This window comes from Cucurbita pepo, chromosome 8 (genome assembly GCF_057944985.1).
Source record: "Cucurbita pepo subsp. pepo isolate OVF chromosome 8, ASM5794498v1, whole genome shotgun sequence".
In the NCBI taxonomy this organism is placed as follows: domain Eukaryota; kingdom Viridiplantae; phylum Streptophyta; class Magnoliopsida; order Cucurbitales; family Cucurbitaceae; genus Cucurbita; species Cucurbita pepo.
Window position 1 is genome coordinate 11,249,427 of NC_141805.1, and position 21,502 is coordinate 11,270,928.

General features: G+C 36.4%; 3 protein-coding genes and 1 long non-coding RNA gene across 11 annotated transcripts; 3 read left to right on the forward strand and 1 right to left on the reverse strand.

Annotated features, from left to right (window-relative positions):
• Positions 1 to 812: 812 nt before the first annotated feature.
• On the forward strand, positions 813 to 6,489 carry LOC111801023 (importin subunit alpha-9). 2 transcript variants are annotated; one of them, XM_087126276.1, is made up of 11 exons: positions 813 to 1,015; positions 1,322 to 1,532; positions 2,351 to 2,504; positions 2,848 to 2,950; positions 3,311 to 3,495; positions 3,592 to 3,671; positions 4,049 to 4,199; positions 4,802 to 4,887; positions 5,012 to 5,066; positions 5,157 to 5,465; positions 5,991 to 6,489. In XM_087126276.1, exons 1-11 carry the CDS (start codon positions 964 to 966, stop codon positions 6,153 to 6,155), a joined length of 1,551 nt encoding a protein of 516 aa, XP_086982402.1. In that variant the 5' UTR covers positions 813 to 963; the 3' UTR covers positions 6,156 to 6,489. The 2 variants fall into 2 exon arrangements, with proteins under 2 accessions (XP_086982402.1, XP_086982403.1); XM_087126277.1 differs by lacking the exons at positions 813 to 1,015; positions 1,322 to 1,532 and adding an exon at positions 1,591 to 2,216.
• A 556-nt stretch (positions 6,490 to 7,045) lies between these two features.
• LOC111800770 (P-loop containing nucleoside triphosphate hydrolases superfamily protein) lies at positions 7,046 to 11,324 on the forward strand. Its single transcript, XM_023684611.2, has 12 exons — positions 7,046 to 7,332; positions 7,425 to 7,548; positions 7,641 to 7,768; positions 7,883 to 7,974; positions 8,128 to 8,224; positions 8,419 to 8,499; positions 8,597 to 8,829; positions 8,921 to 9,115; positions 9,216 to 9,306; positions 9,537 to 9,659; positions 10,272 to 10,422; positions 10,544 to 11,324. Exons 1-12 carry the CDS (start codon positions 7,252 to 7,254, stop codon positions 11,035 to 11,037), a joined length of 1,890 nt encoding a protein of 629 aa, XP_023540379.2. The 5' UTR covers positions 7,046 to 7,251; the 3' UTR covers positions 11,038 to 11,324.
• Positions 11,325 to 11,481: 157 nt separating this feature from the next.
• LOC111801102 (uncharacterized) lies at positions 11,482 to 20,356 on the reverse strand. 7 transcript variants are annotated; one of them, XR_015422244.1, is made up of 7 exons: positions 20,217 to 20,356; positions 16,004 to 16,848; positions 15,870 to 15,930; positions 15,190 to 15,355; positions 12,371 to 14,602; positions 12,150 to 12,252; positions 11,482 to 11,997 (listed from the first exon to the last, which is right to left on the reverse strand). It is a non-coding gene; the product is annotated as an uncharacterized LOC111801102 (long non-coding RNA). The 7 variants fall into 7 exon arrangements; XR_015422245.1 differs by having other exon boundaries at positions 11,482 to 12,079; XR_015422241.1 differs by having other exon boundaries at positions 11,482 to 14,602; positions 16,004 to 16,148; positions 16,278 to 16,848.
• Positions 14,149 to 20,919, forward strand: LOC111801103 (protein IQ-DOMAIN 2). Its single transcript, XM_087126278.1, is given in 6 exon segments — positions 14,149 to 14,289; positions 14,377 to 14,655; positions 15,170 to 15,391; positions 15,605 to 15,724; positions 16,331 to 16,870; positions 20,224 to 20,919. Coding segments are annotated over 6 exon segments (1,662 nt in total). The 5' UTR covers positions 14,149 to 14,214; the 3' UTR covers positions 20,650 to 20,919.
• Positions 20,920 to 21,502: the final 583 nt, after the last annotated feature.

Below are 21,502 nucleotides of genomic sequence, written 5' to 3' on the forward strand. Positions count from 1 at the left end.
GGTATTATTAATTTTTTTTAAAGTCTAAAATATTTGGATATTTTTATTAATTTAATGTTTAAAATAAATTAAAATATATATTTATAATTATGTCTCTATTATTTAAGATTTGACTTTTTGCTCCTATAATAAAAGTAGGACGTGACATTGAACCATATTTTATAAGTATAAATATAGTCCAACCATAACATGTAATAATATGTGATGGTTGTTTTAAAAGTACGTTGTCATTGAATAACATTTTCAAATATCGTATAATTTAATGAATGATCATGAGTTTATAAGTGAGGAATACAAACTCTATTGGTACGAGACATTCTGGGGAAGCCATGAGAGCTTATGCTCAAAGTAGACAATATTATACATTCTGGAGAGTCGTGTTCGTCCAAATTAAAAATTTAAAGTTTATGTATTGTTTAATAACTATTTTATTTTTTTTGATAAATTAAAAAAAAATTACAAAACTAAAATTTTAAAAATATATTTTAATTTTAAAATGCATGGTTGTAAAAAGTAAATAAAGAAAAAAGAAAAATTCATAGGTACAATAAATATTTATAAATTTAATTTAAAAAAAAAAAAGACAAAAAAAGTCGTGTAATTACGAGGTCTAGAAATGCGAATATAAGAACTTTGGGCTATTTTTGCAATTTGTTTTGCCCTATATTTGGACGTTTAAAAACCGGAGGGGGCATTTTGCAATTTAGTAAAGAAGAAGAAAAAAGGGAAAAATGGATAAAACTGTGAATCGGAAAGTTGCTATGGCAAAACAAGGTAAATAGCAAATCTTCTGGGGAGACATTTATAATTTCGGCAATTTGCAAAAGCAAATAAATAGCGGCGGCAATCGGCGACATTTGGTACTTGGCCCGCGAAAATTCCATTCGGACATTTCCTATTGCGTCACAGTTCGATAAAGTTCCAATCCATTTGTTAGTTCTGCTCTGGAAATTCATCCCGTCAATGGCTGACGAGTGCTTGGCTTCTGCAAGAAGAGATCCAATCAAGTCTTCAGGTACGTTATTTTACTCTATTGGCTATCTTTTTAAGGATTGATTGCTATATTTGAATTCATATTGATTTTTTGCTGCTATGAGTTCGAATGTGAAGAAGATTAGTGATGCTGTTTCCGCCGACTGAATTTAGTGCTGTTGCGTTTGATATGTTAGTTTGCTTTTTGGATGATTAGTAAAGAAAGAGGAGATTAGAAGGCAATTTATATATAATCCATAAAGAATCAGTCCAGTAGGAGATGGTTTTTGATTTTGAAGAACTTTGTTCGTAACTAATGCTGAGAATGCATTTATATTCTGTTTATCAGTTGGGAATGTTGCGGCTCATCGAAGACGGCAGCATGCGCTTACAGTGGGGAAGGAAAGAAGAGAATCGTTGATGCGTGCGAAGCGTATCTGTAGAATCGGGATTGGTGATGTTGCTGTCGAAAATGAAATGATCATGGACGAAGAGGTGTCAATTTTGGAAGTTCAAACTTCTTCAGCAGTGGACGAGCTAAAATCTGCAGTTGCATACCAGTACGTTGGTTTTTAACTTTGTTTTATCCCCAGATTTAGGAAAAAAATTTCTCTCATGTTTCATATTTGAAAATCATACTTGGGTTACCTGTCATGCCACAACTATCTTAACTATCCAGTGGGAAGAATTGCTGTAGGATGAAGAATTTGAGAGCCATGAGGTGCTATTAAGTAGTTTATTTTCGCATACCTACTTGGTGATATTGGATTAATGTAATTAACCATCTAGTTTGTGTGCGTACCTTAACTAGATTATTGCTCCAGAGTTAAATTAAGTACGGCCACTATCTAGCTTTTTCTGAGGGTTCTCGTGTTTAAAAGCAAAACTGAAGTATTTATACCATCCCTTGAAGGCGATGGGTGCGGTTTCGTTCCTCAATACTTGGAATGGGCACCAAGATGGGGAATCATTTGTAATCGTGACCGGAATCTCAGATATAGAAAGAATGAACTGAATTGTGAAAAGCACATCAAATATTGTCTTACTTTCACATGCTGTTCATTTGTCTTAAGGAATAGTACAAAAACCTCTTATTGTCCCATAAGCCGTCAAAGATTTGGATAGGCAAAATGTTGGTTTGAGAAATTATTGAAGGTTGAAATGGACAGCATCGAGGATCGTTTTCATCCCCTTTGTTTTAGGTGAAGGGGAGATGGTTTGATCCTATGGTGAACAATAATGCAGTAAGTGATAAGCATTTCTTAATTCTGTTTGTGGTTTTTAAATGAACCATTCTCCACTACTGTTATTTAAATGACTGATGAATTAAAATGTTGATAAAATTGGTTTTAAGGTCTTGCTATTTTTTAAATTGTAGGGGAAAAGGTGCAATGCAGAAGAGAATTCATGCCCTTCGTGAGCTAAGACGCCTGTTGTCAAGATCAGAATTCCCTCCAGTTGAAGCCGCTCTTAAAGCAGGAGCAGTATCTCTGTTGGTGCAGTGTCTTTCATTCGGTTCCCCTGATGAGCAGGTCAGAAATAGCTTGTGCTTGTCTAAGATTGTGCTTTGATTGGTTTGAGTTAAGTGCACTATAGGTCCAACTCATTATGCTCGATATAGTTTTCTCATAAGGCTATGTCCAATCATGTCAAGTTGAAAAGGAAATGGAATAAGTGATTCTTTACTTGGTGTATCCTGGACGTGGTCATTGTCGTTTTTGGAATCTGATTGTCGTTGAATATATGTTCATTGACTGTTGAACTTACATGGCCGATTCAGCATGGATTGCATGGATTATCTCTATTGGCCTTGTAAAGTACCGGATTGTTTGTAGACAAATATTTGTTTTTAAAAACTCTACTTCTACACTGCAGTTGCTTGAAGCAGCCTGGTGCCTAACGAACATTGGAGCTGGGAGGCCTGAGGAGACCAAATCTTTGTTGCCAGCGTTACCCTTGCTCATTGCTCATCTTGGAGGTTCACATTACCAATTATATTCTTTTCCTACTTCTTATGAAAGCTGGCATCTCATATCTTGTTTCCAAATTATGGTTTTCAAATTAGCCGTTTATTTGATTCACTGTAATCTTCCTCTTACAATTACGTGCTGCAAGTATGTTCTCATTATTATGTATGATTATTAGCCCTGCCGTTATATGCATCTGATCACTGGTTGGCCAACTGCAACAGGCAGACTTAGTCTGTACTGGCTTGTGTAGTTTAATGTAGCCGAGGTAGTTTCTTAAAATTTTGAATATTTACAAGGCTATGAAAAATTGGGTTCATTCTTTGCTTTGTCTAGCTTTTATTTCATTTTGACTGTACTTTATTGTGCAGAAAAAAGTTCTCTGCTTGTTGCAGAACAGTGTGCTTGGGCATTGGGAAATGTTGCTGGTGAAGAAATGGAGTTAAGGAATATTCTGCTTTCTCAAGGAGCTTTACTGCCACTTGCAAGAATGCTGTTTCCAAACAAAGGTTCATCTGTTAAAACAGCTGCTTGGGCACTATCCAACTTAATTAAGGTTTTTTGTTTTCTATTACTAGCATTACAAGCCTTCTCTGTGCGCAACTACATGAGGTCATTCACGAACTATGTCCTCTTCTGTTTTCTCATGTAGGGACCGGATTCCAGGGCTGCTACAGAACTCATTAAAATTGATGGGGTGTTGGATGCAATTATTAGACACTTGGGAAAAGCGTAAGTGTAGCTATCAATTTGGGGGTTCATATATTTTGATAAAAAAAAATGGATTTAATATAATGATTGATTTGTCCCTCTTATGTATCTCGACTTATTTTCTCTGTCATTAAGCTGTCTCTGTGCAAAATGATACTGTATCTTCGATGGTTATCTACATTTCTGGAGGATAGTTATCACTAACCTAGGTAGAGATAAGATTTTGGAACATGCAAATTTCCCTTGCAATCATTATAATTGTCTAACTCAAGAGAAGATATCCTGTCCTCAAGACCTTGTTTATATAATGGTAATACTGCTGCTATTTTGTTGTGGAATATTTCTAAGATTGTTTAGATGGACAGGGTTTTAACTATATTCAAATTTACAAAGTGCAGGGATGATGAGTTGGCAACTGAAGTTGCATGGGTAATTGTGTATCTTTCAGCACTCTCAAATGTTGCTACCAGTATATTGGTGAAGAGCGAGGTTCTCCAACTACTTGTAGAAAGATTATCAACATCAAATAGTTTGCAATTGCTTATTCCGGTAATGTCAAACAATGTCTGTATTCACTTTTCTGATTACAGGCTAATTTACCGTGCATTATCACGAGATGCCTAACGTACTTTCGTGAAGGTGTTGGTTATCTCCTTTTCTCTTTCAATGGCCTAACTTGAGTTGTCCACGACTCCCCCTTTCAAGCTTTTCTTTCCTGATTAATTATGGTTGTAGTTTTAAATTAAAAAAAAAAAAAAATTATGCTTCTAGTTTTGTGAGGGCCATTATCAATGAGTCATAATTTGTATTGATTATGTAAGTAACATAGTTGCAGATATTTTCCTTTCCGTTTGGTTCTTCTTTAGCATAGAAATGATGTAATTTGCCTGGATCAAGTTAATTGCCTGATGAGAGCTTTATAAATGATTCCATATGTTTCATGGTATGGCTACTAGGAGAATGCCTCCTTATGTTTTCCTCTTCTGAAAAAGATTTTGAAGCTGTAGTTGAATTGCTTATTGTTTTCAGATCCACTGTGTAGAGTATACATTAACACTGTCTTCTAGTTGGATATCCTTTGTAGCGATTCAATGTTTTTGATAAATTATTTTGTGGGTTTTTGATTATCTGAAAAATGATGTCTTAAATAGGTGCTTCGAAGTTTGGGCAACCTTCTGGCTGTGGATTCACATACAATTTGTAATGTTCTCATTCCTGGACGTGAAATTACAGGCAAGTGGTTTACTTTTTTCTCTTGCTAGGATGGTATCACAATACTCAGACTCCAATGAACACAAATGAGGAAATAATGATAGTGACTAGTGAGATTTGAATAGAATACAATTTTTTTTTTCAGGTAGTGTTTTAGAAGTCCTGATAAAATGCTTGAAAAGCGAACACCGAGTTTTGAAGAAGGTATATTTCACTACTTCGTAAAATATTACCATCTCCACACAGTTTCTGGACTTTTGAGTTTCTTATCTGAATCCCTACCATAACGTGCAGGAAGCATCTTGGGTATTATCTAACATTGCTGCGGGCTCGATGGAGCACAAGCAATTGATATATATGAGTGATGCAGTACCCTTGTTAATACGCCTTCTTTCATCCGCACCATTTGATGTACGAAAGGAAGTAGCATATGTACTGGGAAATCTCTGCGCTGCGCCTGATGAAAGTGGAGAAGGAAAACCAAAATTGCTTGTTGAGAACTTGGTTTCTCTTGTTGGCAAAGGATGCCTTCCGGGTTTCATTGACTTGGTAAGATCTGCTGACACGGAGGCTGCAAGGCTAGGATTTCAATTCTTGGAGCTGGTGAGTATATCTGTTCATGTACAGTGTTCAAATTGGTGTTCTTCTAGTTTGTTATTTGTCACAATTGTTGGGCTTTGCTGGGTTAGAAATAGAAAGCATCTCTTCTTTCCCTCACGTAACTAAATCCTGTGGGTCACCTTTTTCTTCAAACTGAGGACGTTGACCGTCTTTTCGGGGCGGAGCTAGGAAAGAAGGGAAGCATTTGGCCCCATAGCTCGTCTCTTTTATATGTGTTTCTTACTATTCTCTTAAGATCCATCTAGTTGGTGGCGTCCGTTCAATTGGTGTCCTCGACTCGGTGGTTAGAGATTTGAGTCCTCCTCTTTGTTATTGTTTGGTTATGAACTTTTTACATAAGTTTTTGAAAATGAAAAAAAAAAAAAGTTTCCAAAATGATGAGAAAACGAACACGATTTTAAAAAACCGAATAGTTATCAAAGGCAGCGTTAATATTGAAGAGGACTTCTAGAAAAGTCCTTGTTCTACTCCATAATGATCATGCATTTTCTTGTTGTCTATCCAAAGGTATTAAGAGGCATGCCAAATGGGGAGGGCCCAAGGCTGGTTGAGCGGGAGGATGGCATAGAAGCGATGGAGAGATTTCAGTTTCATGAAAACGAAGACTTAAGAAATATGGCAAATCGTCTGGTCGACATGTACTTCGGCGAGGACTATGGTCTCGGTGAGTAGGCAATTCGTGGTTTTTAAGATTTAGGCTCACTGTTTTCATAATCACAATTACGTACTTGGTCATTATCGAGCGCTTTTCGCTCCATCTATCAGCTACTTTATGAAATCCATCATCCCAGGGAGGAAGATGGAATTGAGCTTTGTGTAATATCATCATTTTTTATTTGCAAGTTTTCTGATGAGGTTGACCAGGGCATGTGTTGAAAAGTGTTTATTAGGAGGGAAATGGTTTGCAAAATTGTGTGTAGTTGACATGGGATTTTGAAGTCCCTTGTCATCTCAATTGAACTCTTCTTTTTTCACAATAGGTTATAGAACCGATGGTTTATGGATTCTTCTTGGGTGAGGTATGTTAAATTTTTACTATACTATTTGAATTTTTAATTTTAGGATTTATATTTTATTTCGAATTTTCAGCTCAAAATTAGTTTTGAACTTATCGAGTATTATTAGGGTATCATTCAATTAGCTAAAAATCTTCGACCAAGACTAAGAAGTTTTATAACAAAGTGCTCGTTGTTAGCAGATATTGTTCCCAAATGTGTCAACTTGAGAGAGTTTTTCGTAATGTTTTGTTGCTCTCTCGGGATTTCACAAGTTTTGAATCTATTCACTTTATGTGTACTATAATAAATAAAAAAAATTAATCGATTGGTTGGTTTTGGATCTATTCACTTTACGTGTACTACGATGAAAAAAAAATTAACCGATTGGTTAAGATAATATAATCTCTGTGACTAATAATGTAAAATTATACAATGCTAAGATTAATCACATTAATCATATTTAATTAAACCAGCAATTTTACGGATAATTCAATTTTGTTGGAACCCTAATTTTGAGTTCTAAGCGAAAAAAAAAAAAAAAAAAAAAAAAAAAGGGAAAGGTTTTAACTATGAAAGAGGAAGGGTATATTAAAATCCTTAGGGTTTTGGCGCCGACGATCAAATTCACGGCCCTGTTTTGCTAGGGTTTTGAAGCCGACGATCAAAGGGAGATAATCTAGGTCGGTAGCTGAATTTAGGGATTCAAGTTTCTGAAAGTTTAAAGGAGAATACAATATTCCTGAGAGACGCAGATTTGTTAGCCCATTGTAATGGAGAAGGGGGCTTCTTTCTTGTTCGCCGGCATTCATTTTGACAAGAAGAGGTTCGCCGCAGATTTCTCTAGGTTCGAGGTAAACGTCTGTAGCTGCGTTGTTGACTGTTTTATTTATAATGAGAAAATTGAAGGATTCTGTGAGGTAATTCAACTTTGTCGTTTTAACAGGGCAAAAAAGAAAGTGATAATGGAATCGAAGGTTTGAGTTCCATTGCTAATAGTGATTTCGAAGTAATTGAGGATTCAACGCCTTCGGAGAAGAGGAAGAGGAAGAGGAAATCAGCGGCTACGGGTATATTGCCGAATGCTTTGAATTGCTTGTGGCCAATCGCGTCATTGTAAGCCGTTGAGCTTAAACTCTTTTTTTTTTTTTTTCTTATGTAGAATCGGTGGAGGGGTTCAGCGTCTTCAAGGATTCAAAACTATCTGTAGCTGCTTCAGTGAATGAGGAAAATCATCCATCTGAAAACGATCCTTCCGAAGAGAGGAAGGAATTTCATCGGAAACTTGAGGTACTAATTACTTCTTTTGTACTTCCATTGTTTCTTTTTGTGAAGTTTGGTTTTAACTTATGTACCACTTGGTCTCTGTCCATCGTTCATTCCATATTTCTTCGATGAACATAGAGAGATGCGCTTTTCCGGAAGAAGTATAACATTCATGTCTCTGGGAACAATGTTCCATCGCCACTTCAGAATTTTGCAGAGTTGAGCACAAGGTACTAAATTCTATACTAGCTGGATGGTTTTCTGTGTTCATACGTCAATGGTGATTTTTTTTTTTTTTTGTTTTTGCAATTCTAAATATCTTTTCCCCTTATAGGTTCTGATAAGTATGACTGAAGAATGATAATTGTATGTTTTGCTTGCAGATATGAATGCGACCCATACATACTGCATAATCTTGTAGAACTTGGGTTTAAAGAGCCAACACCAATTCAAAGGCAGGCTATTCCAGTCCTCTTATCCGTATGATCTTCCATTACTATCTTACTATGTGGAGTAAACTTCATCTTTCAGGAGTTCTGTTCCAATGTATTGAGAAAAAGATAGGATCTATTGTTGTAACCTGATAAGAACTGGGTTTTTAGGTCGACTATTTTGGTATACTGTTTGGTTTTAGTTGTTTTTTTTTTCTTTCTGATCAACGTTTTCCTTTATAGGGCCGTGAATGCTTTGCTTGTGCCCCTACTGGTTCTGGAAAAACCCTGGCTTTTCTGTGCCCTGTGCTTATGAAACTGAAGGTATAGTCTTTTAAGTGCCATTTTTATATTTCTTGAATGGTGTTCTGTTCTAATCTTAGTTTTTTTTTTTTTTTTTTTCTTTTCTTTTTTTTACCAGGATCCATCAAAGGAAGGCATCCGTGCGGTTATACTTTGTCCAACACGAGAATTAGCATCTCAGACAACAAGGGAGTGCAAAAAATTGGCTAAAGGGAAAAAATTCTCTATCAAGTTGGTTACAAAAGAAGTTATTAGACATGCTGATTTCTCAAAGTTCTCATGTGATGTACTCATATCCACTCCACTTAGGTTAAGACTTGCTATTCGGAAAAAGAAAATTGACCTCAGTAGGTAGGTGTTGACTAGGGGTATCAGCATGTTGTCAATACAAGACCAGCCTAAATATAACTCATCTCCTCATACAGGGTTCGTTGTTTTTCAGGGTGGAGCACCTTGTTCTGGACGAATCTGATAAGTTATTTGAGCTTGGCTTGTTAAAACAGATCGACACCATTGTAAAAGCATGCTCCAATCCTTCAATAGTTCGCTCATTGTTTAGTGCTACTTTACCTGACTTTGTTGAGGATCTTGCTCGCTCAGTAATGCATGATGCTGTTCGGGTTATTGTTGGTAGGAAGTAAGTTCACTACTATCACGCTCATCCCAAGATCATCAATTCACATGATATTCTTCTATGTTTTGAGAAAATAACTCCTGTATTTCTGATACGTCAATAGGAATACCGCTTCTGAAACTGTCAAGCAAAAGTTGGTTTTTGCCGGAAGTGAAGAAGGGAAACTTCTTGCACTTCGTCAAAGTTTTTCAGAGGTTCGTTACATGTAAATTGTAATATTGAACGTTTTCTTTGAGTAGAAAGTGAAGAGCTTATCTTTTATCATGAACAAAAATCCTTTTTATCATTCATTCATGGCATGAAATGTCAGCTTGGATCTAATTCCTGTATCTAGTAGTATACTTATCTGACAATCTTTTGACAGTATTTGTTATTTTGATCTTACTAGACAATGCATTGACTTTGTTGCTTTTGTGCTTAACAGAGTTTGAATCCACCAGTACTGATCTTTGTGCAAAGCAAGGAGCGGGCAAAAGATCTTTATGGCGAACTGGCATTTGAGAATATCAAAGTGAATGTCATCCATTCTGACTTATCAGAGATAGAGGTAATCATTTCATCATCATCTGCTAAGCATACTACTCGTGCAAGTCTAGATTGGAGTCCGAAACAATAACAATGCGTAACAGCTTTAAATCCTTAACAACCTTTCGTGAAGCCATATAACGAAGAACACGATATTAATCATTGTACTCCTATGTGGGGCCTTGCCCTCCTAAAAGATAGAACGTAAAACAAAATGCTAAAAAGTTTTTTGTTCTTACCTCTTTTATTGTTCTAGACCTGAGTTTGTTTAGTGAGCAATTGCTGAAAATATGAACTTTCTTCTACTTTTTATTTATTCATCACTTATTATATAATTATAAGGGGTCTATACAAGGGAACTACCATAGGATGGCCTAGTGATAAAATAGGGCAATGTAAATAATAAAGGGCTTAGTGAGAATGAGTTCAACTCATGGTAGCCACCTATCTAATATCTTACTAATGACCTTTGCAACCAAATATAGTATGGTCAAGTTATGTTCCGGTGAGAATAGTTTAGGTGCACGTAAGCTGATCTAGAAACTCATAGATGTATACAAAAATCTATTCGAGGGACACATGGACTAGAAATGTTTCGAGTCTTTCTATGTCTGATATTCTTTCTTGAATGCAGCGGGAAAATGTTGTTTACGACTTCAGAGCTGGAAAAACTTGGGTGTTAATTGCCACTGATGTAATTGCTCGAGGAATGGATTTCAAAGGGGTTAACTGTGTAATCAATTATGACTTTCCAGATTCTGCCTCTGCATACATTCACCGGATTGGTATGTTCCTTAACATTCTTCAGCTTACTTGACAATGAACCTTGTGTTTAATCCTTAAAAGAATGTTGAAAGATTCATACTCTATATGATTCGGCTGAGGCTAATTTGCATCTTTGAACAGGCCGTTCTGGCAGAGCAGGGAGGAGTGGAGAAGCCATTACATTTTATACAGACGAGGACATTCCATTTCTGCGAAATATTGCCAATGTGATGTCAGCTTCAGGCTGTGAAGTTCCATCTTGGATAACTGAGCTGCAGAAAAAGAAGTGGAAAAAACATAGGCCGAAAAGAGATTCAATCTCGAACAAACCAAAGGATGATGGTGACACCGAGCAGCCGAAAAAGAAGTCAAAAAAACGCAGGCCTAAAAGAGATTCAATCGTGACCAAACCAAAGGGCGATGGTGACTCCGAGCTGCAGAAAAAGAAGTCGAAAAAACAGAGGCCTGAAGGAGATCCAATCCGAAACAAACCAAAGGACGAAGGTGACACCGAGCAGCAGAAAAAGAAGTTGAAAAAACGCAAGCTTAAAAGAGATTCAATCTCAACCAAACCAAAGGATGATGGTGTCTCCAAACCACAGAAAAAGAAGTCGAAAAAAGCAGAGGAGGCCTGAAAGAGATTCAATCTCAACCAAACCGAAGGACGAAGGTGAAGCCTAATTTAAAATTGCTACCTCTAATCTATTTCACTTCCCAAAACTTAAAATAAAATATGCCTTTAGGAAGTTTTTGTCCAATGATGTGAAAATGTGTCGATTACATCTAAATTTGTCTCTTAAAAGGTGAGCTTGCAACTCAAATGTAATAGGTCATCTTATTTGAAGAATTTGATCATTTGTACATGGTCGACTTAAAAAACTCCATTGATATTTTTTGGAAGGAATTTTAGGATTTTTGTGTATTTGAATTTTGAATGTGATTTTTCTTTGCTAGTTCCATGGACGTAAATTCTTATACCACCTTGGTTAGAGTGACTACAATATCTTGCTTAAAATTATAGAAATTCCATCAAATGTATTGTGATATGATATGAACTATAATTATAAACAAGCTTAACCTCGGGGTAATTTGTAATTTAACTGAAAAGAAAGTTGAAAGTTTAATAATTATTCAAGTGAACATAAAAATTGTGTGATGTGATGCAAGGTACATCTAAGAATCGACTTGAATAATTAGGAACTCCATGGATCACAGCTATCATCTAAAATTTGCAACATCAACTCCTCTAGCATTGTGTATATTCTACCTCTCTCAGGATGCAAGCTATCTTCAGCAAGAAACACATGAACTCTATCCTTAATCTCAATCCAGCTCTGACCTGGAACTTTGGTGACATCCATCTGTCTCATCGAGCTCCTCAATCGAGCGAGATCGTTCCAATGGCCCGAAGAAGCATGTATATTACAAAGCATCACAAGTGCCGCAGAGTTGGATGGATCGGTTTTCAATACCTTCTCTGCAGCTCTTTTGCCAACCTCGAGATTGCCATAGACTTTACATGCTGCTAGCAGAGTCTTCCAGACGACAATGTCGGGATCGAAAGGCATTTGGTTATCTCTGGTACGAATTGGAGTCTGATTGCATAGGACACAGCCAGAAACCATGGGGTGCAAGAAATTGAACAAATGAGACAGTGCCAAGGCCAGACATTCAAATCTATCAAGTGAAACCAGAACTTCCATTCAAATTTCTACATTCTAGTTTCACATTAGAAAACACCTTGTACCTCAAACGCGTACAGCTCCAGTTCCACGCCCAACTATTTTACAGAGTCACTGTTCACGTCGAAATATACTAGCAATATCTCTCAGCGGACATTCTTCGAGCACCTAGCGTACAACAATTCAACATCCACAAAAGTACGAACCATCACAAATATTCATACATTACAAAATTTCTTTGAAGCACAATATACCGAAAACAATATTCAGAATCCAAAAAGCCTACCTGAAGAAGATACGTTTGGAGTTTCTATCCCACAGTGGAATGATGAAAGAAAAAGACTTCAAGACGCATAAACGAACAGATGGACAAGTTCATCGCCGATATCGGTATCAGAATGCGAAAACAAGGTCCAATAAATTAGAATTTAGAGACAAAGCCATTATCGAAGGATAAGTCCTGTAGAAGAAGAAGAAATGGGAATTCCCAGCAAATGAAAGAACGGTATCTTGGGTGGGAAAGTTTCTAAATCTTTGCGGTTTCGAACTGGCAATCAGCTGAACAAAGAGTGAAGGAATCAAAACTCTGCAGAAGAGGGAAACTCCATTAAAGGTCTGAGCTTTGTTCATTTTCGGCTCTCTTTGATTCTAACAGAAGGGCATGGTGCTTTTGAATATGGCCCTTGTGGGTAGTTCCATAATCTTCGGTATTATTATAGGGAGATAATTTCCCAAAATTATACTTAAATTACGAAAATGTATCATGTAGTTGCGTATTATGTCAATTTAAACTTAGCCAAACCTGCTTAAATCTATTAAGACTTGTACTCTCCATTGAAATTTAGTAAATTTAGTCTAAATTTTACAAATTTAGTAAACCCATATTCATCTCTCCACATTTGCCTTCAATAGTTCCATTCTTTGGGACCCGCAGAGATGGGGTCGAACTTCCTCTGTCCAACACACTTGTCAGGTATATTAAACCACTCTTCCCCATTTTTTTAAATAAAAATATTTGTTCAATTACTCTCTAAAATCCACATTTGCCTATCTTTTCTCAACCGCTATTTTTTTTTTTTTTTTTCATACCTGTTGTAAAAGAGATATTTTTGTTAATAATTAAAAATTTAGAGTTTTATTAGACTTTAATTTTTAGTTATATTCCTCTCTACCGTCTGTGATAAGTTTGGACAATTATTTGAACTCTGCTAAATGTAGATTACAAATGATGAGTGTGAATTAACCCAACCATACCCCAAATGATCAGTAAAAGGGTGGTATCCCCTTGGTTTTAAAAGGTGATGTCATGTTCACTCAAGCCTTGGCTTAACATTTTAGCAAATTCTTCAGGACATAATTCAAACAGACACTCAATGATATTCTGTAATGTAGGGAGAAGACAGGGCAGAATCTACAAAACTCAGTGTTATGCTGTATTTACTAGCTAAAGATAAACAAAATCAAAATCCAAATCAATGGTTTTGAAGAGCAGAAAGAAACTGGAAAGCATCTCATTCTGATCTTAACAAAGGTCGAACACCGTACCCTTTGATTCTTACTGGCAGAATCTGATACGTTCCTTTAAAAGGGAGGGGAAGAGTCAGAGCCAGAAAGAAGTGGAAGTGAAAAATGTGGCTAACCTACAAGCTTCACCATACTATTGTTTGTTCCCCATGAAAATGGAAGGAAGAAAAGGCCATTTTTTGTGTGGTTTCAAGTTCTTTCAGATTTGTTTTCTATGGGCCGATTTTTTCTTGAATAATTTGCGATTATAACATCTGGGTGTTGTGATATTCTGACTGAAACTCTCTGATTTGACCAGTTGAACTTCATAACTTTGCATATTTTCAAGGTAACTTTGCTGATATCTTAAGGATATGTTCGAAAAGCTATAAGGGTATTAAACAGAGAAATCTAACCATCTTCCCCACCAAGCTTTATTTGGCTTTAGTTTGATGGGATTTTATACACTTTTCTTAACTGAAATGAAGTATTTATAGGGTGTTGGAAGTGAAGTTCAATCTCTTCTATGTCATTGCAGTTACATGTTTTTTTTTTTTTTCTCTTTATAATATCTTCTTCATATTGTCATTGTTCCCTGAAGAACACTGTTAGAACAATCATAGAGGGATGGGAAGGAAAGGAAATTGGTTTAAAACTTTGAAGAAAGCTCTCAGCCCCAGCTCCAAAAGGAAGAAAGACCAGGTTTATAACTTTACATTTTGCTTATATACTGACTAGATGGGAAATTTCACCTTCTTTTGAATTCTCTAATATTTTTCCGATTTGCAGAAGACTAAATTGTCTGGAAAACAAAAACACCCCAGTGTATGTTCTACTCCTACATTGACTATTGCAAATCAGATAGCTCAGCAAGAAAAGGTAAAATCGACCTGTGAGGAGAATGAAGACCACTGCAAAGCTCATTCTGTTCCAATTTCGAATTCCACGGGCATGGCTTCTAGAGCCGGCACACAGGTTGTCCAGATCACTACTGTGACTCAATTCACCAGAAAATCTAGAGAGGAAACGGCAGCAATCAAGATTCAATCATTTTTTCGTGGATATCTGGTGTGAACTCATTCTTGCAATTATCTCATTAATTTATCAAATACCCTTTCCTGGTCTCCATTTTTTTTACCTCACGTCAATTTCATCATGTTAATGGAAACACTCAAAATAGTTTTTCTAATAACTTTAAGCTCATCAGTTCAATTGAAACTATCCAAATTACCCAAAATTCAAAGATATTGTACAGAATTAACCGTTTCAAAGGTTGAAATTTATAATTCAACTTTCTTTCTAAAGTCTTCAATTGATAATCTTGACAAACAAGTAGCACCTCTAGAATCTAATACTATGTTAAATGACCACTCAACCCAAAAATTTTTGGTTAATGGGTTATTTGTAAATTTAATATTTTATCTAATACTTAAAAACTCTCCTCATTTGTAGGCTAGAAATTGAAATTTGCATAAAGTACAACAGTTTGGTACCTAAGACCATGTTTGCAATATCATATTAATCACCACATAACCCAAGAGATTAGTGGGTTATAGTAAACTAATTTTTTTTTTTATCTCAGGCAAGATCAGAAATACGAACCTTAAGAGGGCTGTTGAGATTGAAATTATTGATGGAGAGTTCAGTTCTGAATCGTCAAGCCATGAACACCATCCGGTGTATGCAAGTTTTTGTCCGTGTCCATTCCCAGATCCGGTCAAGAAGGTTGAGGAAGCTGGAGGAAAATCAGGCTCTCCAGAAACAACTCCTACAAAAACATACAAAAGAACAAGAGAATTCTCAGGTCTTCATTATCACTTACCACTATTGCTCAACTATTTTATGTTTGAGATGCATTACTTGTTCTATAATCCGGCAGTGAGATTGGTTTTGGTCTACTCTCTCTCAACATTTTCCCTAAATATCAATGACCAAAAACGAGCAATTCTCATGCTTTAGCTACTTTCCTAATCAGCTTCATTCTTTAAGTGTCATTTAAAAATTGAAACATGAACAGGTTGGGAAAGGGTGGAACGACAGCACACAATCAAAGGAACAAGTTGAGGCTAAACTACTAAGCAAGCATGAAGCAGCTATGAGAAGAGAGAGAGCATTGGCTTATGCCTTTTCTCGACAGGTGATTTATTGACTATGCCATCTAACAGAATTATGCATTTGATCTACCAAGAGTAAGAGAGAAGTGATCTAAAATATTTGGCACTAAGTTGTAGTAAGGATTTCTTTTTTCTTTTTTAACCAGGATATCTGGGCTCACCCCTTACATTATTCTCATGGTCCACCATACTAATGTCTGGAGAGGCTTCACTCATTCCAAAGCCGGTTCTAAAAAACAACCAAAGATTTTAGTTCTTAAATTTTCAATTTAAAGGGGCGAGAGTAAGAGTTTGGAGGGTACCTCTAAGCATCTCTTCTGTTACCACGAACCCAAAGGCACCCTTTGGGGTGATAGTTATAGTAACACATCGAACGAATAAATATCAACTCGTCTAAGTTATCATCATTTGGTCGTCTTTCCATTAGTTCTTTGTTCTTCTTGTAGTCTGCTTATTGCCAATTTTCTTATAGTTTGCTTTCAAATCCTTTTTAACATAGACGTTAAACATAAAAGCTAAAGGAAAATTATTCCTATCATTTATGGTTATGTATTAAGACATTAAAAGAAAACATACAGAGCTCAAATATGGAGAAATTCTTCAAGGTTTCATCTGAACTCTTTCAACAGAAAATCTGGAGAAATTCTTCGAGGTCAACAAATCCACTATTCACAGATCCGAACAATCCCACCTGGGGATGGAGCTGGTTGGAGAGATGGATGGCAGCTCAACAATGGGGGGATCCGAGCTCTGGTAATGTTTGTGGAGAAATTAATAAAGCCGATGCTCAATCCAAACAGAGCTCGGAGATAAATTCGCCAACAGTAAGCCGATCTGGAAGCCGTAGATATACCTTCCAGCCCCTCACGATTCATTCCAGACGTAGATCAGTTGCAGAGGCGAAGCAACTGAAGCCATCAAGCACACGAAAGAGCTCAGTTCCAGATGATTCTCTCGAAGCTAACGCTCAATTTGAACTGAGCTCGGAGGCGAATTCGTCAACAGCAAGCCGATCCGAGAGCCGCAGATATACTTTCCAGTCCTTCTCAACTTCTTCCAGACAAAGTTCAGTCGCAGAGCCAAAGAAATTGAAATCATCAACCATAAAAAAGAACTCGGTTCCAGAAATTGAAGGATTCCAGCTGACCTCTGTTGAGATATGATTCAAAGTATTCAAAATCAAGATATGATTTAGAGTAGTTAGATATGATTCAAATATTCAAACTAACAAGATTTTAGGAGATTGTTATTAGATTTGAGTTTATCTAGATTTCTATGATTTACTATTTCTGGTCCACTGTATTAGCTATAAATACGGGAATTGTGTAACCCTCTAAGCATCAAGTCAGTAGACATTAATAAAGCACTGCAGCTTCTATCTATTCTCATCTATTCCTATCTCTTTCACTATCCCTCTTTCCAACAATTTTGGTATCAGAGCCAGGTTCGTTCGACACGAGGGCGAGTGATTATTTTCTTTCACAAAACAAAAATGGCAGTAGCTGGTTTTTCTTCCTCTGCACCGTTGTTACCAATATTTAATGGTGAGAAATACGAGTGGTGGAGCATCAAGATGAAGACCTTGCTCAGATCGCAGGAGCTATGGGACTTGGTGGAGCACGGGTTTGCTGATGTATTAGAACCCACAATAGAAGAAAAGGAGAGACTAAGAGAAACCAAGAAAAACGATGCCAAGGCTCTATTCATTATTCAGCAAGCAGTTCATGAGACTATTTTTTCACGAATTGCAGCAGCAACCACATCAAAGCAGGCATGGTCAATTCTACAGAAGGAGTTTCTAGGAGACTCAAAGGTCATGACAGTGAAATTGCAATCTCTAAGACGTGATTTTGAAACTCTACTCATGACGAATGGCGAATCAATTGCTGATTTTTTGTCAAGATCAATGGCAATAGTCAGTCAGATGCGTACCTATGGAGAGAAAATTTCAAACGAAACAATTGTTGCAAAGGTGTTGAGAAGCTTGACTCCAAAGTTTGACCATGTGGTGGCCGCCATAGAAGAAGCTAAGGATCTATCCATACTCTCCGTTGATGAACTGATGGGCTCGCTTCAGGCTCATGAGGCAAGAATCAATAGAGCATCAGAAAGAAACGAAGAAAAGGCACTACAAGTGAAGGAGACAACCAATAACGAAAGAGAAAATATTCATTTAGCAGGTAGAAGTCGTGGAAGAGGAGGATTTCGCAACTTCCATGGTGGTCGTGATAACAGGTGGAGAAGTGATGGACAGAGACAATTTAATGAACAAAGGAATGTCATACAATGTTACCATTGTAGAAGGTATGGTCACACAAAATCTGATTGTTGGTATAAAAATCAACGAATGAATTTTGCAGCAGAGAATGAAGAAGAAGAAGAAAAGTTGTTTGTGGCGTGCATGGATACTAATCCAGAAAAAGGTAACTTATGGTTTGTTGATAGCGGATGCTCGAACCATATGACAGGCACCAAATCCTTATTCAAAGAGCTTGATGAGACGCAAAAGATTAAGGTGCAACTTGGAAATACAAAAGAGATGCAAGTTGAAGGAAAAGGTACAGTGAAAGTCGAAACCAGTCACGGTAAGATAAAACAATTAGATAATGTTCAATTTGTACCTGATTTAGGGTACAATTTATTGAGTGTTGGACAATTGATGACCAGAGGACACTCAGTTCTATTTGATGATAACACATGTGTCATCACAGATAAGAAATCAGGCCATAAAGTTGAAATTGCCATGACTTCAAATAAGATGTTTCCACTTGATGTTTCTAACATGGAGGATTTTGCTCTTACTGCTAGCATGAAAGATGATTCAACATTATGGCATCTCAGATATGGACATCTTCATATGAACGGCCTGAAAATACTCAGGGATAAAGGTATGGTTTTCGGATTACCAAGAATTGACTCAACTAATTTATGTGAAGGATGCATTTATGGCAAGCAGACTAGGAAGTTCTTTCCTGTTGGAAAAGCTAAAAGAGCTTCACATTATCTAGAACTAATTCATGCTGATTTATGTGGGCCAATGCAAACGAAGTCCTTGGGTGGAAGTATATACTTTTTACTATTCGTTGATGACTATAGTCGCATGAGCTGGGTTTACTTCCTACAACATAAGTCAGAAACTTTTCAGAAGTTCCAGATTTTTAAAGCTATGGTAGAGAACCAAAGTGGCTGTCACATTAAAGTTCTTCGCACAGACAGAGGTGGCGAGTTCGTATCTAAAGATTTCAATCTCTTTTGTGAAGAAGAGGGCATCCAAAGGGAATTAACAGCTCCCTACACTCCAGAACAGAATGGAATCGCTGAACGAAAAAATCGAACTATTGTGGAGATGGCAAGAAGTATGTTACAAGCAAGGAGACTTCCAAACCAATTTTGGGCCGAAGCCGTAGCAACATCTGTTTATCTATTAAACATCTCACCAACAAAGGCGGTTATGAATCGAACTCCTTATGAAGCATGGCATGGAAGGAAACCATCTGTAAGTCATTTACGAATCTTTGGTTGTGTTGCTTATGCTTTGAAACATCCTCAAACTCGTCAAAAGCTTGATGAAAAATCTGAAAAATGCATTTTCATTGGCTATTGTACTCAATCAAAGGCATATAAACTATACAACCCCGTTAGTGAAAAGATTTTAGTTAGAAGGGATGTAATATTTAATGAAAACGTGAGTTGGGATTGGAGTAAAGAACAGGAGCAGCAAAAGATTACAGTTGAAGTTTCCCCAAATGAAGAGACAAGGGTCAACTCCAGTGCATCTCCCAGTGCATCCACTGCAACACAAAGTGTGTCAAATTCATCATCTTCAGAATCACTTAACAGCAATTCCTCTCTTGAAGAACTTTCAGATGAGACACCTCCAAGGAAGTATAAATCTTTAGCTGACATATATGCATCATGTCAATTTGCTCTTACTGTTTCAGACCCTATGAATTATGAAGAAGCAACTGAAGACGGGAAGAAAGCCATGACAGTAGAGATGCAGTCCTTTAAGAAAGATGAAACATGGGATATGGTTTACCTACCAAACGAAAAGTTTTATGGAGATTTACAAGAAGAGGTTTATGTAAGACCGCCAGAGGGATTCATAAAGGAAGACAAAGAAACAAAGGTATACAAGCTGAGACAGACAATGTACGGGTTAAAGCAGACATACTTACGAAGGTCTTGTCAGAAGAAAAGCTCTGTACTTACATCTGCAACTTTGAATCATGGGGGAGTGTTGAGATATGATTCAAAGTATTCAAAATCAAGATATGATTTAGAGTAGTTAGATATGATTCAAATATTCAAACTAACAAGATTTTAGGAGATTGTTATTAGATTTGAGTTTATCTAGATTTCTATGATTTACTATTTCTGGTCCACTGTATTAGCTATAAATACGGGAATTGTGTAACCCTCTAAGCATCAAGTCAGTAGACATTAATAAAGCACTGCAGCTTCTATCTATTCTCATCTATTCCTATCTCTTTCACTATCCCTCTTTCCAACAACCTCGAAGGCAAATTCGCCAACAGCAAGTCGATCCGAGAGCCACAGATATACCTTCCCGTCCCTCTCAACTCCTTCGCCGCGAAGATCAGTCGCACAGGCAATGAAATCAAAGCAATTAGGCGCCAGAAATAGCACGATTCCAGATGATGACAGCAAGAGCCTGGCAAGTATAAAATCAAACAATGGAGGACCTCGATCATCCGTATGGGACGAAGAAAGCCAAAACAGTTCACAAAATCTTCCGAGTTACACGACGTTCACTGAATCGGCAAGAGCCAAATCGAAGCTTCATACTCCATTTGAGTTGGAGAAGAATGGAGCTCGAGAAATAACGTCGTTTAGTTCATCTGCTAAGAAACAACTCTTGTATCCGCCATCTCCGGCCGGGTCGAGGCGCTATTCCAACCGTCTGAAGGTGGATATAACGGCTTGAATGAAGAGAATAACAGAAGCAAAGGGAACATTGTATGAATTTTGATCGAAGAAAAAGTGGTACGTCAATGGCGGGAAAGCACTGAAATCAGCACCTTTCTTTCTTACAGTTCAGCAATAATTCGTTCGTTAATTGCTTTAATAAGGTCTAAATTTGAATTTGGTGGTTTTTTATTTATTTATTTATTTTTTTAATTTTTTTTAGGAAATGCAATCGTTTTCTTCTTGAGTAGTGGCCTATATAAATAGTATGTTCTCTTCTTTATTTTTTATTTTCTTATATTTGTAATTTGCTATTGAAAATGTTTGTTTAATGGACACCTTTAGAAAGTTATTTTTATTTATAATCAAATAAATTACAGAGAGTAATAAATGGAAAGATAAAATATCAAATATGATATATACGGTAAATTAGCAAATAACTGGTTATTTGCCTTATAATAAAATATCAAATATAATATATACAGTAAATTATAAATATTCTTAACAGCTATGGTATATTTATTTTTAAAAAATAATTTATGTATTTTAAGGATAAAGATAATTAAATATTTTAAAAAATGTATAAAGTGTCTTGTAATCTATTCTCCGTTGTTCTCAATCAAGAGTGCGAGTGTTTTCTTGTGTTCAACGTTAGATCCTTATACCTTAAATTTTTATTTATATTAAACATTTTAAAAGTTAAAATAATTATTATATACAAAATTAAAAATTAAAAAACTTATTAAATTCTATTAATAATTTAAGAACTAAATCAAAGATTAAACTCACACTAAAGAACAAATTAGCTATCATTGAAAAATAAGACAAAAAGTTGATATGTGTAGGCTAAAAATGTTAGCAAAATAAACCAA

Bases quoted from the DNA above. Each gene is read 5' to 3' on its own strand.
- LOC111801023 (XM_087126276.1), top strand. From the start codon at position 964: ATGGCTGACGAGTGCTTGGCTTCTGCAAGAAGAGATCCAATCAAGTCT. The intron at 1,533-2,350 runs GTACGTTGGTTT...TTTAAATTGTAG, and splicing joins AAATCTGCAGTTGCATACCA to GGGAAAAGGTGCAATGCAGA. The intron at 2,505-2,847 runs GTCAGAAATAGC...TCTACACTGCAG, and splicing joins TCGGTTCCCCTGATGAGCAG to TTGCTTGAAGCAGCCTGGTG.
- LOC111800770 (XM_023684611.2), top strand. From the start codon at position 7,252: ATGGAGAAGGGGGCTTCTTTCTTGTTCGCCGGCATTCATTTTGACAAG. The intron at 7,333-7,424 runs GTAAACGTCTGT...TCGTTTTAACAG, and splicing joins CAGATTTCTCTAGGTTCGAG to GGCAAAAAAGAAAGTGATAA. The intron at 8,500-8,596 runs GTATAGTCTTTT...TTTTTTTACCAG, and splicing joins CTGTGCTTATGAAACTGAAG to GATCCATCAAAGGAAGGCAT.